We start from the raw sequence: 14,405 nt of genomic DNA on the forward strand, positions 1-14,405 counted from the left end.
TATCATTACAAGGGGGACTCTGCCTTTGGTGCCTATCATGACTTTATGATTGAGGAACACCATTGTCCATCTTCTACAGTTTACTTTGACCACTAGTCGTCTCACTAGTCTAGCTAGCTACCTAATGTTTCCTTCCATTAAATAAATTAAGCAAGCAAGTCCATACGCAAAGACTTGTAGCGTAAATGTTGATCCTTCCATTTTTGGGCTATGTTGAGGATGGAATGGTAATGTGAGTCGAAATAGGTGTTGGGAATACAAGATCTAAAATCATATATCAACTTCATAGTGATTCTTCAAAATCCAAAATTGATTTATAGAGAAAAAGAAATGTTTGTTTTTTAATGAACCAAAGCATTTGCATTTCAAACAAGATAATTAATATTTGATTTCTTGAAAACTCATGAATCGTCGCCAATGCGTCAATTGAACTTCAATTCAATTAAACAAATTTCAAATGACTCAAAAATATCAATTGACTGCATTGCGTTTTACACCAAGTCCATCCTACTTTCTTTCTTTTTTTGCTTGACAAGGACAAAAAGTTCAACCAGGAATTTCTGTCCTGTCCTGTGCCAAATTGGCTCATCCATTACTCAAAGAAAACTTCACTAAAGTGAAATCCACAAGTGACCAAAATCCAAAGACGTTTGAAATAAGGCAGATGAGAAATACTACTTATTAGTTAAAGCTAGGTACGGCTTATAGCCAAGTCAAGTCAAGGTTCCCCCAGAAAATTGCATCAAACATGTGCAAGAATTATTGAGTTGGGTGGTCCTAGTCAAGGTGGGAAATTTCTCAGAATTGTTATAGAACTAATGTAAATAAACCTAGCTGTAGAGTTGGTTAAATTTCCACAATTTCCAGGAATTGTAATAGGACCAATTTTGGCAGCAATAATACGGCTAATGAGTTCTTCAATCAACTTAAAACGCAAGGTCCAGGACTTGAGTGGGTCAGTAGGTCATATCAGATTAGCATCTTCTCCAAAAAACAGTATCTCTTACAATTCGGTGGTTTCTTCAACAAGAAAGTGACTGTCGGCCTGTGTCTAGTTAATTGGATCTCCCATTATTACGTTAGTAAACAGAGTCCAAATTTATACAAAAAGAAAAATAAAAAACAAAACCAAAAAATAAATTTCATGAAGCCTTAGCAGTTGCTGCCCTATTCTCGAACATATATAACAGCAACCCAGTGATCAAAATTGCAATCCTAAAAAGCCCAATATCCGAAACCTCAATCCCTCAAAACTCAGTATTCGGAATCTCAACCCCTCTAAGAATTTAGTTTAGTTTTTTTTTTTTTTTTAGGACAACTGCAAACCCAAGCGATATTCTAAAGACACAATTCAAAATTAGGGTTCATCATTTGGCAATAAGCCTGCCCGGCCCAGCCCATGCATTAGGACGGGTCGGCCTGATCCTTTCTAAAATAGAGTAGGATATGGGCCATGTATATGAAGTCCGACCTGTTTAAGCCTGTTAGAACCAAGTCCGGCCGGACCCAGCCTTTTAAACCCTCCCAATCAAGCCTTAATAATTTTTTATTTTTTAAATATGTTTCTCTTTTTTCTATAACATATAACTTATCTCTTTCTTTATAATTGATTTTGTAAGCTTTATTTTCTTTAATTTTTTTATTTCTTTTGTTAAACAACAATTAATTTTGGAAGATTTGGAGGGATAGTTAATATAACCACCTTAATTAATATTTATAAATGTTATTAAGTTAACTCCAATTATATATATATATATATATATATATATATATATATATATATATATATATATATTAAATAGGATCAACGAAAATAAAATGAATCTTAGATTAACAATTAATTTTGGAAGATTAGGATTCGTCATGTGAGTCGTGAAGCAAATAGTGCAGCGGATAGAATTGCTCACTTTGCTAGGTTAGATCATACTATTGATCTTACTTTGGATGAGGCTCCGGGCTTTTTCAGGATGTCCTTTATGAAGATAACTATAATGCTATTAAGCAGGCTCGAGGTCAAGGTATTACGTCCCCCTCGATGCGGCAAATAATTAATATAAATAACATAGGCGTGGGGATGAGCCTCCCCAGCTTGACTGGGTTCCAAACCCCATTAAAAAAAAAAAAAAACCATTTAACCACATTTTGAGAAAAAAATAAAAATAATGTATTTATTTTTGTTAAACAAAATAAGACCCTTTTCGGAAGGCCGGCCCTAATGGGCGGGTAAGGGTTAGCATATTTAAGTACCGGCTCGGCTCTAAATTTTGTTTACTTTGACTAGGCCCGGCTCGGCCCTGCCAGACTCGACCCCTAGCCCTAAAATTTAGGGTAGGGTTGGCCCTAGCCCGGCCCATGATGACATCTAATTCAAATAAATCCATGTAAAATGACTGACCTTTGAGAGGTTAGAGGTCGAGTGAATTCTGAAAGCAAGTGCAGTGATTCTCTCATAGGTTTGGGGTTTCAAATTTCTCCGAAACTGTCGAAATTTCCGTAATTTTGAAGTATCGAAACGAAATTCATATGTTATACTATTGATTCATTTCCATCAGGAGTTTCCCGAAATTTTTAGAAATTTTCAGTACATTTCCACGAAATTCTTAATTTCTGAAATATCTACACACAAAATATATTAAAAATTTCACAGCAAAATTTTGTCAGAAATTTCTCTAAAATTTCTGTGAAATTTGTATGTCACCGACAACAAAGTTTTTCACTCATATTTTCATAAAGAAAATATGAAATTTTGATTTTTTTTTCCAATCATGTTGAATACAACTGTTTGGCTCCAGTTTTGCTGCAGCTGGTCAACAGTCTCTTTTCTGCGCGGGCGTGCCAGCACCGTTCGGGTGCGGTCGTCGGGGGTGTCCCTTGACCTGACTTCTATCAAGCGATTGTAGACGAGGAGAGCACCAACCTCGTCGTGGGATTCTTTGTGCCTCGTGGTGAGGACTTTGCTGAAGTTTCTTCTTGTTCACAAGTCGATACTCAATATTGCAGATTGAGCAGAGCGAAATCACCGGGAAGTATTGAGATCTTGCTAAAGCGTGACTTTAACTTGGCTGGGTTGCTAGGGCGTTACCCTTGCTTGGCTGGTTCTGTAACCGTTGTGGTCGCGGCACTACCGTCGGCTCCCGAGGAGACTAGGACCGAGGCACGTTGACAGAGGGTTTGGTGGCACTGAAAGTCGGCTTCTGAGAAGACTAGGACTAGGAGTGTGATCACCGGTAAGAGAAAGAGAAGGAGAGGAGTTGCTCTTAGAGAGGTTTGCTCTAGAGAGAACTTAGATCATCTTAGAGATGTTGTTGTTGAATGTGAATGTGTGTGTGTTAGAATGAGAGGAGAAGGTGTTTATATAGGGAAGAAAAAGAAGAGTGAAATGATGAGTGGAAGAAAAATAATGAAAGTAGATCTAAGTTCACTTGTAAAATATGGAAAAGATAGAGAAAAATAAAGCATGAAGGTGCAGCAACATGGAAGTGGTGATGATCTATTAAAGAGATTGTAGAAGAAAAATATATCCAAGGAAAAAGAGAAAAGCATCTAGCTTTCTTCATGTGGGTAGGAAACATGAACATGTGAATATTGAGCTGGTTTTAGGTCAGTTTCTGCCCCTTTATTCCTTCAATTATTTCTCCAACAAGACTTCATTATATGCCTTCGACTTCTTCATATGAAATGTTCCACTATGAGTGTAGATCATCCTGAAAAATTTTCAGATTTTTATTCCATGTGGTTGGGCCGAAAATGCTGCTGGACCTCTTACAGGTCCAGTTTTCCAGTTTTGCTTCTGTAGAAAATTGGGCTGATTGTTTGAAGGCCTTCCACTCAATAAAAGCTCTTGTACTCTTCATAAGAAATGATCCTTGGGCTGTCTAGAATGGATCTGGAAAGTTTCAGCACATTTCGATTTCATTTGGTTAGTCTGACACCCCTCCTTCCTTGTCTAGCTCGGTTTTTCCTAGCCGAAGTAGGAAAATATGCTAAAGTTGACTTGTCATACTTCCATAGTAGGCTTTATTTAGCCTCTAAATATATATTTCGAGCTTGTCGACAATATATAGCTTGAACCACTGACATTAGCTCAATTTCTCCAACACATGCCTTGTCAGGCCAAAATGTTCATTTTGGGTCCAAACAACAACAAAAAACCTTTTTGCTTTATCTGCTACCAAAATTATTTCCAAAATTCATGTAATTGAGAGCAGTATTGTATGGTAGTAAATGAAAACAGTTCAACCATATGGATCAAAGTATCGAACCGTATAGTAGTAGCTGTTTGGCTCCAATTTTGCTGCAGCTCGTCAACAGTCTCTTTTCTTGCGCGGGCGTGCCAGCACCGTTCGGGTGCGGTCGTCGGGGGTGTCCCTTGACCTGACTTCTATCAAGCGATTGTAGACGAGGAGAGCACCAACCTCGTCGTGGGATTCTTTGTGCCTCGTGGTGAGGACTTTGCTGAAGTTTCTTCTTGTTCACAAGTCGATACTCAATATTGCAGATTGAGCAGAGCGAAATCACCGGGAAGTATTGAGATCTTGCTAAAGAATGACTTTAGCTTGGCTGGGTTGCTAGGGCGTTACCCTTGCTTGGCTGGTTCTGTAACCGTTGTGGTCGCGGCACTACCGTCGGCTCCCGAGGAGACTAGGACCGAAGCACGTTGACAGAGGGTTTGGTGGCACTGAAAGTCGGCTTCTGAGAAGACTAGGACTAGGAGTGAGATCACCGGTAAGAGAAAGAGAAGGAGAGGAGTTGCTCTTAGAGAGGTTTGCTCTAGAGAGAACTTAGATCATCTTAGAGATGTTGTTGTTGAATGTGAATGTGTGTATTAGAATGAGAGGAGAAGGTGTTTATATAGGGAAGAAAAAGAAGAGTGAAATGATGAATGGAAGAAAAATAATGAAAGTAGATCTAAGTTCACTTGTAAAATATGGAAAAGATAGAGAAAAGATGAAATGAAAGCAAAGCATGAAGGTGCAGCAACATGGAAGTGGTGATGATCTATTAAAGAGATTGTAGAAGAAAAATATATCCAAGGAAAAAGAGAAAAGCATCTAGCTTTCTTCATGTGGGTAGGAAACATGAACATGTGAATATTGAGCTGGTTTTAGGTCAGTTTCTGCCCCTTTATTCCGTCAATTATTTCTCCAACAAGACTTCATTATATGCCTTCGACTTCTTCATATTAAATGTTCCACTATGAGTGTAGATCATCCTGACAAATTTTCAGATTTTTATTCCATGTGGTTGGGCCGAAAATGCTGCTGGACCTCTTACAGGTCCAGTTTTCCAGTTTTGCTTCTGTAGAAAATTGGGCTGATTGTTTGAAGGCCTTCCACTCAAAAAAAGCTCTTGCACGCTTCATAAGAAATGATCCTTGGGCTGTCTAGAATGGATCTGGAAAGTTTCAGCACATTTCGATTTCATTTGGTTAGTCTGCCACCCCTCCTTCCTTGTCTAGCTCGGTTTTTCCTAGCCGAAGTAGGAAAATATGCTAAAGTTGACTTGTCATACTTCCATAATAGGCTTTATTTAGCCTCTAAATATATATTTCGAGCTTGTCGACAATATATAGCTTGAGCCACTGATATTGGCTCAATTTCTCCAAGACGTGCCTTGTCAGGCCAAAATGTTCATTTTTGGTCCAAACAGTAGCTCTTATAGAAAATTACAAAGAAGTGTCACTTTGAGACTTATATTAGTCATAAGGCCACCTAAATTGTTTTGTACACATAAGGCCACTTTGGGGCCCAAAACCATCAGCTACTTTTTATGCTATACCTATTTTACCCTCACCTGTCTACCATTTAATTTTCAGTTCCAATTATTCTTGATCTCTCTCTCTCTCTACCGTGATGAAACTCTCCCTCTCTCTCTAGCAAGCCGAGATGAAGCTCTCTCTCTCTCTCCGCCGGCGCACCATCCACAAATCCATCTCTCTCTCTCTCTCACTCTCTCCCCCCTCGATCACAGTCTCTCTCTCTCTCTCCTCGATCTCTGCCTCCGATTCCGACGACCACCAGCACGACGCTCTCTCTCCTCGATCACAGATCACATCTTGGTTTGCACCTCCACGCTCTCTCGGTCCCTCTCTCTCCTCAATCACATATCACATCTTGGTTTGCACCTCCAATTCCGGAGACGACCGGCGCGGTGCTCTCTATCTCTCACTTTCATCGATCACGGATCTTCGTGGTGTTGGCGTGATGGTGCTGCTCCACTCTAATTCGCCAAGAGGCTCGAGGCCAGGGACATCATCGAGATCAAGAACGCGGTGGATCTGAACCAACTAGGTACCTTCCGATTTGCTACCAATATCTTCCGATTTTCCAGATCTCCTACCTCCGTCGCTCAAAATCTTCTGGTGAAGGTACTTCAGAAATGGATTCCTATATACTTTTTTCTATTCTGTAATTTGAAATTGGAGCATGAATTGGAAAGTTGAGTTTTAAAATTGTTTGATTTTGTGCAGGAGCTGATTTGAAGGTAAGCAATCCGATTATAAGTTTGCTAGCATCAATTTGTGTATATGTATATATAGATGATTTGAGTGTTCAAATTGATGTTCTTCTGGTTATGTTTATGAATTTCTTGATTTGCATAGCATGAACAATTTTTGATTGTGATTATTATATTACAAGAGAAGGTAGTGCTCGCTAGCCAATGGCTCCCACAGGAACTTATTATTGAATTGAAGAGTGTTCGTAAGGTATTGGACTTATCCACTTTGGCATTCTATTCTATTCTATAATTTACCTGTTTTAGTTGTATGGGTTTTAGTGATAATTGGGATAGTGTTTGATTGAATAGGATAACATGACGATGGATTATGAGGAAAGGTATAACCATGGCAGACCACAAAACATCTTTTACAAAGCAGTTAACATTCCTGACCTGGTTGTTTTCCCGCGGTGAGTATCACTCTTCATCTCTGATTCGATTCACATATTGTGCATTTTGAAATGCTTATTAACAATTTAGAAGATTGCATTACACAAACAATTTGAATTGTCAATGGCTCTTGATTTAATTGGCAGGAACACATGATACTGAGTGCACATGATACTGAGTGCCACATTCTCTATGTCAGTAGTTTTCTATAACTGATAAAATGACTTTCCAACACAATGATAGTAGCTATCTATGCTTATGTTAGTATCTTTGAACGCTGATTCCAGTAGCTTTTATCAAATTGAAAATCAAGATTTTGTAGAGAAACTCAATTTTCTTTTGTCGAGATTTCGTATCTCTAGCCCTTCTTGTTTGAGATTTGTGTTACACTATCAATATGGATAATCAGTTGGTTTTGTTGCCATCAGTATATATGTTCGTAGCTTTTTATTACTAGTCTAGTAGTTTTTTACATGTGTTATAGTAGCTTTATGTTTCTATATCAATAGCTTTTAGATTGCTTGTTTTTTATTATCTAATTGATTAAGATTGCTTATTTTGTTGTATTTTTGTTCTCGCAGAATTCTTCCCATATGCATTGGCGATGGTTGATTCCGAAAATCATGTGAATTTGAGTAGTGAAGCCTCCATTGACCAAGAGATCATTCGGCCAACCAAGAAATGTTGAAATGAAGCTTGGTGCTGTAGGTGGCAAAATAATGCTTATGGTTAGTATAGTGTGGTAGAGTTTGACAACAAGAAACTTCAACGGAGGCCATATGAAAAATGACAGTAGCATTACAATATTGACAGTAGCTTTATACAACTATTGTAATAGATTTTTACAACTATATATGGTAGTGGCTTTTTACAACTATGGAAGCAGCTTTTTACATAGTTATATCATTGTTGAACCCTGCATACTTTTTGCATCATTGAATATGCTTTTTTTTCTCGATTGCAGTAGCATTTTTCTTTTTGTTGTATACTTTACATTTCTATAGGTTTGTTAGTCTTTGAGAATAGCTTTCTCAGCCTATGAGAGTAGCTTTTTTTTCTACTTGGTAGTAGCTTTTGGTTTTTTGTGAGAGTAGGTCTTGGTGTTGGTTAGTGTAGTTTTTGTTTTGCTTGATAGTAGCTTTTGGTGATGGTGAGAGTTGCTTTTGTTATTGGTGATGGTGACAATAGCCATTTGTTGCTGGTGAGAGTATCTTTTTGTGTCGGTGACAGTAGCTTTTGTTAATGGTGTTAGTGACTTTTTATTTTTTGGAGCGTATCTTTTATTGGTGACAATAGCTTTTGTTGCTGGTGATAGTAGCTTTTGTGACCTCGCCGGAAATCTTACCAGCGTAGCTTTTGTTGCTAGTAACAGTAGCTTTTATTGCTAGTGATAGTAGCTTTTGTGACCTTGCCGGAAATCTCACCAGCGTAACTTTTGTTGCTAGTAACAGTAGCTTTTATTGCTAGTGATAGTAGCTTTTGTGACCTCGCCGGAGATTGCCGGAAATCTCACCAGAGTAGCTTTTGTTGCTAGCGACAGTAGCTTTTGGTGTTAGTGACAGTAGCTTTTGTAGTAGCCGGAGTTCACCGGAAGTTGGCCGGAGACCCACCGAAAATTGGCCGGAGACCCGCCGGAGGTCGGCCAGAGTTGGCCGGAGACCAGCCGGAGAGAAGAGAGAGAATGGTTGTTGACTTTTTACTCTAGTGGCATTTATGTAAATATGTTGGTTTTTATATCCAAAATATAACACTATTTTTAATCTAGTGGCCTTATGAGGGAAAAAATTAGTTAGTGGCCTTATAGCTAAAAAAACATTCAAAGATGCATTTATATGTAATTAACCCTAGCTCTTATTACTAATACTTTATATTGCTTTTGTTGTACTTGTTCAGTTTCGGTTTTGGTATTACATCCCTCCCCCATCCCCAAGGCTCCCCTGGGTTCCAGCCATAAAAAAAAAAAAAAAAAAAAGATAATAATAATAAATCACATTCACATTATCAATATACAGCACAATTATAATTACATATAGATAAAAACACTAATTTAGCAACCTACTACAATACTAGTTAATTACTCGTCCATATTAAAAACAAAACAATATGGTACGGTATTACTACTACTACCACTAGCTACCTCACAGAGGGACTTAGCATAACAATGGAATTGTTAGACATCAGGTCAGTGGAACATGTTAGTTCAGTTTCATTGTTATGCTTTGTTTCACCCATTTGTGTCGCCAAACACTCCTTTAGTTCTATAACTACTTGACTCATAATTGGCCTTTTTATGGCACTTGGGGACACACATGCCATTGCTATCTCCACAGCTTTCCACACAGAGTTGACAGTGAAGTTTCCCTCCAACCTTGGATCGACAATACTGTAAATGTTTCCTGTTTCAAGCATGAAACCAACCCATTGGCTAATGTGAATTCTCTCATCCGTTTTCGATAAAACAGGTCGACCTGTGATAATCTCCAACAGCACAATCCCGAAGCTATAAACATCGCTTTTCTCAGTTAACCTGTTTGATAGGTAATACCTGCAAAGAAAAAAAAATTATTCAAGCCAAACATGCAACTCAAATCATCATTTTGCTAATTAAAACATCAGGTTGCACAAAAGAAAATGTCTACACAGTTATTAATCAAAAAATACTTACTCAGGGTCAAGGTATCCAGGAGTTCCTGCAACAACTGTCGATATATGAGTCCCAACATCTGTAGGGAAATTTTTGGATAGGCCAAAGTCTGATACCTTGGCTTGGAAATTTTCATTCAACAAAATGTTTGCTGATTTCACATCCCTATGGATTATTGGCGGCTTAATTCCATAGTGCAGGTACTCCAATCCTGCATTTCACAATTCAAATATGCATTATTAAAAGAAATTTAAATATAATAGGACTAAGAGAAAGGATTAATAAAATCATTCATCTGCTGACCTTGTGCGGCATCTGATGCTATTCTAAGTCTACCTTCCCAGCTTATGATATGTGAACTGCTATCTATATGCATAAAAAAAAATATAACAATGTTATGATTTATTGATTGTCTACAATGTATTCAGATGTACTATGGAGTTGCAACCAAACCTGATAAATGTTCTTGTAAGTTTCCATTAGCCATGTATTCATAGACAAGCCCTAAGTTTGTCTCATCATTGCAATATCCAACAAGGCTTGTCAAGTTTTTATGATGAACTCTAATAAGAAGATTTACCTGCGCTTATTAGAGGTGACAGCAAACACAATACCTTAGTTTACTATCACGTGACGTATAAGATCAATTTCAAAAACTTTGTACTTTGTTAACTACATGAATTACATGCCTCAGCATGAAATTGTTGAAACCCTTGAACTGATGATGGCGAAAGCATTTTGACAGCTACTTGAGTGTCGTCTAGGTGTCCATGATACACAGTTCCAAATCCACCTTTGCCAAGAATCCTCTCAAAGTTGTTGGTGATCTTGACTATTTCAGAGTGCGCAAACTTTCGCTTTGATGACTCCAATGTCCCAAACTGAACTGTGTCTTTTGTATATGTAAAGTCCCCTAAGACAAGAACCATTTAAAGTTGAATATATTTATATATGAGCATCTATCAATTCTTGCATCTTAATTGTGTAATCAATAGACTGTATACCTTCTACATATAGTATGGAAATTGTATAAATATGGGGGGAGGGGGTTTAAAAGTGTAGTTTTACAAGGACACAGCAATTGAGTCTATCACTTTATTTTAACCAATACACAAAAAAGAAAATTATCAATTTACAAAAAAATATTTGTATTTGTTTGGTTAGAATCTTATGGAGCTAGGAAGTTCTACTAAAAGAGAAAAGAAGAAATAGTGGAAGACGGAGGAAATATGAGGAGGTAGAGGGAAGACGGAAGAAACAGGAAACATTCTGACTTTACAAGCAATATAAAGTTAAATGACTTAAATCAAGAGAATTTTTTCGTAATACAAAGCTAAAAGTCAGAATATTGTCACTTGTGGAGTCTGACTCTTAATGGAAAGAATGTCTGTTCTTTTCGCCAAAAGAAAAGTTATCACTTATCAACAATTATTTGCAAGTTTTGGTACTTTTCCTTAAAAACTTCTCGACTTTAATTAGCTAGCATAATCATATACAATATACACAATGCATGCCAAAAGAAAAAACATCAACAAATATTTGCAATCTTACCATGTTGTCTTTTCCTTATAAAGCTCCACCGGATTGCTGCATAAATTACCACGAGGATTGAAACTCCAACAATTGAAATAGCTACAAAAAGGAGGACATTCTGCTTCTTCTTCTTGTTGCAAGAGACGGTTCCACGTAGATTTGGATTTTCGCACAATCTGATATTAAAATTATATATGATATGTGGATCATAACAACTGTTTCAGATAAATCTTAAGTAAATTTGACACTTGATAATTTAACATATTAATACAATAATACTGAACGTATGGAGACACTCACTCTCTAAGAATTCAAAGTTTCAAAGTTCACAAATTACTTGACATTATATCAAAGTTCTAGTTCCAACAGGTTATTGTTCCGAACCTCCATTCCACAGCCACTTATCACATTAATTAACCTAATCGTGATTTACCATTATCAACATGAATTGTTCATGTTGGACAAATTAGGTTCGTCTATGATTTGTTCTAGTTCGGTACCTTCATGATTATCAATTTGGCTGAGAATTTACAGAAATGATCTACTCATGGAGATTTAAAAACTGAACGGTTGAGATACCAATATGTAATTGAAAAGTGAGTCCCACAAGAAATCCCTTAAACTTATTAAAAAAAAAAAAATGGAACCCTCACTAGAAGGTCATGATTTCTAAGAGAAGAGAACCTCCAGCACAAAATTTGAAAGATCATGATTTCTAAGGAAAGCGAATTACCTCAAAGTCAAGAAACCATTATTCTTTCTTTGTATCAGTCCTTCTGGAATCAAGCCCATGAGCTTGTTTTTCTCCAAGTTTCTAGAAAGGCGTATCACAAATGCCTTGTGAATATATATATATATATATATATATATATATATATATATATATATATATATATATATATATTTGTAGTTTAATTAGCCCAAATACAAAAATGAATATATAAATAACTTACAGGAAAGTTAACTTTGGCAATTGAGAGAAAATATCTGGAATTTGTCCAGTTAAGTTGTTGCTTGATAAATCCCTGGAATCATAAGCAGCTCGATCAAGTCATGTTGCAAATAAATTCCGAGTGGTTGTTTATGTACTTATATTATAACCATGGCTTACAGATGAACCAAGTTTGGCAACTGAGACAAAAACTCTGGAATTGGTCCAGTCAAATTGTTGTTTGATAGATCTCTGAAATCATGAGCAGTTCAACTCATTAATACCGAACAGATAATTAGTTGTGGCAGATGAGATTCCCATACTCATATTATCTAGCTAGCAATTACTTTCTTGAAAAGACATAGTCAGGTAGACATATATACTTACAAAGTTTGTAACATTGCAAGGTTGGATATATACGGATCTATCTCCCCTTGTAAACCACTGCGGGCCAAGTACCTGATGAATTCACATCTACTGACATATATAAGTAGAACAATAAAGATCAAATATCGATCATGAATAAGTATTTCTTCAAAATACACTTACCGCGTGGGCCAAGGACAATAATTTTTTTTTTTTTTAACAAAAGTTTATTCACCCATTAAATCATGTGGAAGTACTGTATCACACACACTTATATATAAACTTGTACTGATACTTACAAGGATATAATTCTTGGCGACTCATCATCTTCATGATAACTACAGTTTAGACCTTCCCATGAGTAACGTGTAGGAGTACATGGATCTCCTTGCCAATTACTTTTAATTTTATAACTCGACTTTATGTTTGTGATTGCGCCAACTATATAAGCAGAAAAATTATATCGTCATAATAAAAATATACATCTAAATATGTAATACATGTAAATGATGGATTCTTTAGTTTAGATTGATGAGTAAGAAATAACTAATTACTTACCATCTTCATGGTTTGTTTCCAACTCGGAGAATTCTTTCAGAACATAAATCTCAAAGGCATTGAGAATGGGTGGAAGGGAAGAGTTCTCAGTCCTGGAGATTGTAACGTTATTTAGTCCTCCCTTCAAAGCCTTGGGGTTATAAATAGTGTTAGTCTTGAAGTATGTAGGAACGAATGGCCCATAAAAGTGGTCTCCATTGACAGTAATGTTGAATTGTCTCGACTGGTTGGGTTGGAGTCTTTCAACTTCTGCAAAGTGCATGTAAATGTAATAATCTGCATTTTTATCGTCAGCCTCAGGCGGCCAGAAATTGTTCAATGAACCATTCGCATTTTTGGGCGTGGAAGCAGTACTCATAACAACAAACGGTAGTTGAATATAATGATCACTTTCAGATGGCATGGTAGTAGAGACGTCGCTGTCAGTTGAGCTATTTAGTTGTTTCCAATAGTCGAAGTCATTAAAGACATTCCAGAAGCGATCGAGAACATCGAATGGATACCTAAAGGAAGCAGTTCACAATCAGTAACTAAAAAATTGTTCATGGTTTGGAAACATAGTTGAAGAAGTTAAAGCATACATAAAAAGTTCTTGGTTTGTGAAAAATGGCTCAAGAATATAGGGGGAGGGAGGCTTCAGAGCAATAACGTGCACTTTCACCAACATGAATGGATGGCTGAATAACATCAATTTGACTTTTTAGTTATTAAAAAAATGTTAACTATAAATATTAAGGGTTGAAATCATTTAATAGGTACTAGGTCACTTGCACTATCAGTGCATAAAAGAATTTTCAAATATAGAATACATGTGTGTCTATATATCTATATCTATATCTATGTGTGTGTGTGTGTGTCTATATATATAGTCCTTCTCTGCTAAGGAGATTCTTTGATATTGATATCTAATGATTTCCTTGTTATACATACTTTTTGATCACATATCCACATCTCGACCGTTAATTGTTTAGGTATATATGAGTAGATCATCTCTGCAAATTTTCAGCCAAATTAATAATCATTAAGGCATTCAGAACTGTGATTTACAATTATGAAAACGAACTGTTCAGGTTGGACAGATTCGGTTCGTTCATTGGTTTAATCTAGTACGATACCTTAACGATCATCAATTTGGCTGAAAATTTGCATAAGTGATCTATACATTAGGACCTAAAAACTGAACTGTCGATATGTGGATATGCGATCGAAAAGTGGCTATCAAGGAAATCCTTAGATATTAATATCTAAGGACATCCTTAGCAAAGAAAAGTTGTGTGTGTGTGTGTGTGTGTGTGTGTGTCTCTCTCTCTCTCTCTCTCTCTCTCTCTCTATATATATATATATATATAGACACACACACAGTCACACACAAGGCTCTTCTAGTGAAGGATCCTTTTTTTTTTGGCAATTTTAAGGGATTAATTATTTGACCAACTTTTCGACCACTTATCAACATCTCCACCGTTCAATTATTAGGTCTAAATG

General features: G+C 36.7%; 1 protein-coding gene across 4 annotated transcripts in view; it reads right to left on the reverse strand.

Moving 5' to 3' along the window:
- Positions 1-8,850: 8,850 nt before the first annotated feature.
- LOC133725324 (probable LRR receptor-like serine/threonine-protein kinase At2g28960) overlaps positions 8,851-14,405 on the reverse strand; it is a 90,350-nt gene continuing 84,795 nt past the window's right edge. For 2 of the 4 annotated variants that reach the window (XM_062152533.1, XM_062152534.1), the window contains exons 3-14: positions 12,921-13,423; positions 12,662-12,803; positions 12,384-12,470; positions 12,177-12,248; positions 12,019-12,090; positions 11,799-11,879; positions 11,084-11,241; positions 10,222-10,445; positions 9,986-10,112; positions 9,836-9,898; positions 9,554-9,743; positions 8,851-9,433 (exon numbers count right to left, since the gene is read on the reverse strand). In XM_062152533.1, coding sequence (XP_062008517.1) covers positions 9,022-9,433; positions 9,554-9,743; positions 9,836-9,898; positions 9,986-10,112; positions 10,222-10,445; positions 11,084-11,241; positions 11,799-11,879; positions 12,019-12,090; positions 12,177-12,248; positions 12,384-12,470; positions 12,662-12,803; positions 12,921-13,423 — 2,131 coding nt within the window. In that variant the 3' untranslated portion in view covers positions 8,851-9,021. The remainder of the gene's footprint in view (positions 9,434-9,553; positions 9,744-9,835; positions 9,899-9,985; positions 10,113-10,221; positions 10,446-11,083; positions 11,242-11,798; positions 11,880-12,018; positions 12,091-12,176; positions 12,249-12,383; positions 12,471-12,661; positions 12,804-12,920; positions 13,424-14,405) is intronic. The other 2 variants (XM_062152535.1, XM_062152540.1) reach the window with 1 other exon arrangement.

Source organism: Rosa rugosa, chromosome 1 (assembly GCF_958449725.1).
Source record: "Rosa rugosa chromosome 1, drRosRugo1.1, whole genome shotgun sequence".
Taxonomy (NCBI): Eukaryota; Viridiplantae; Streptophyta; class Magnoliopsida; order Rosales; family Rosaceae; genus Rosa; species Rosa rugosa.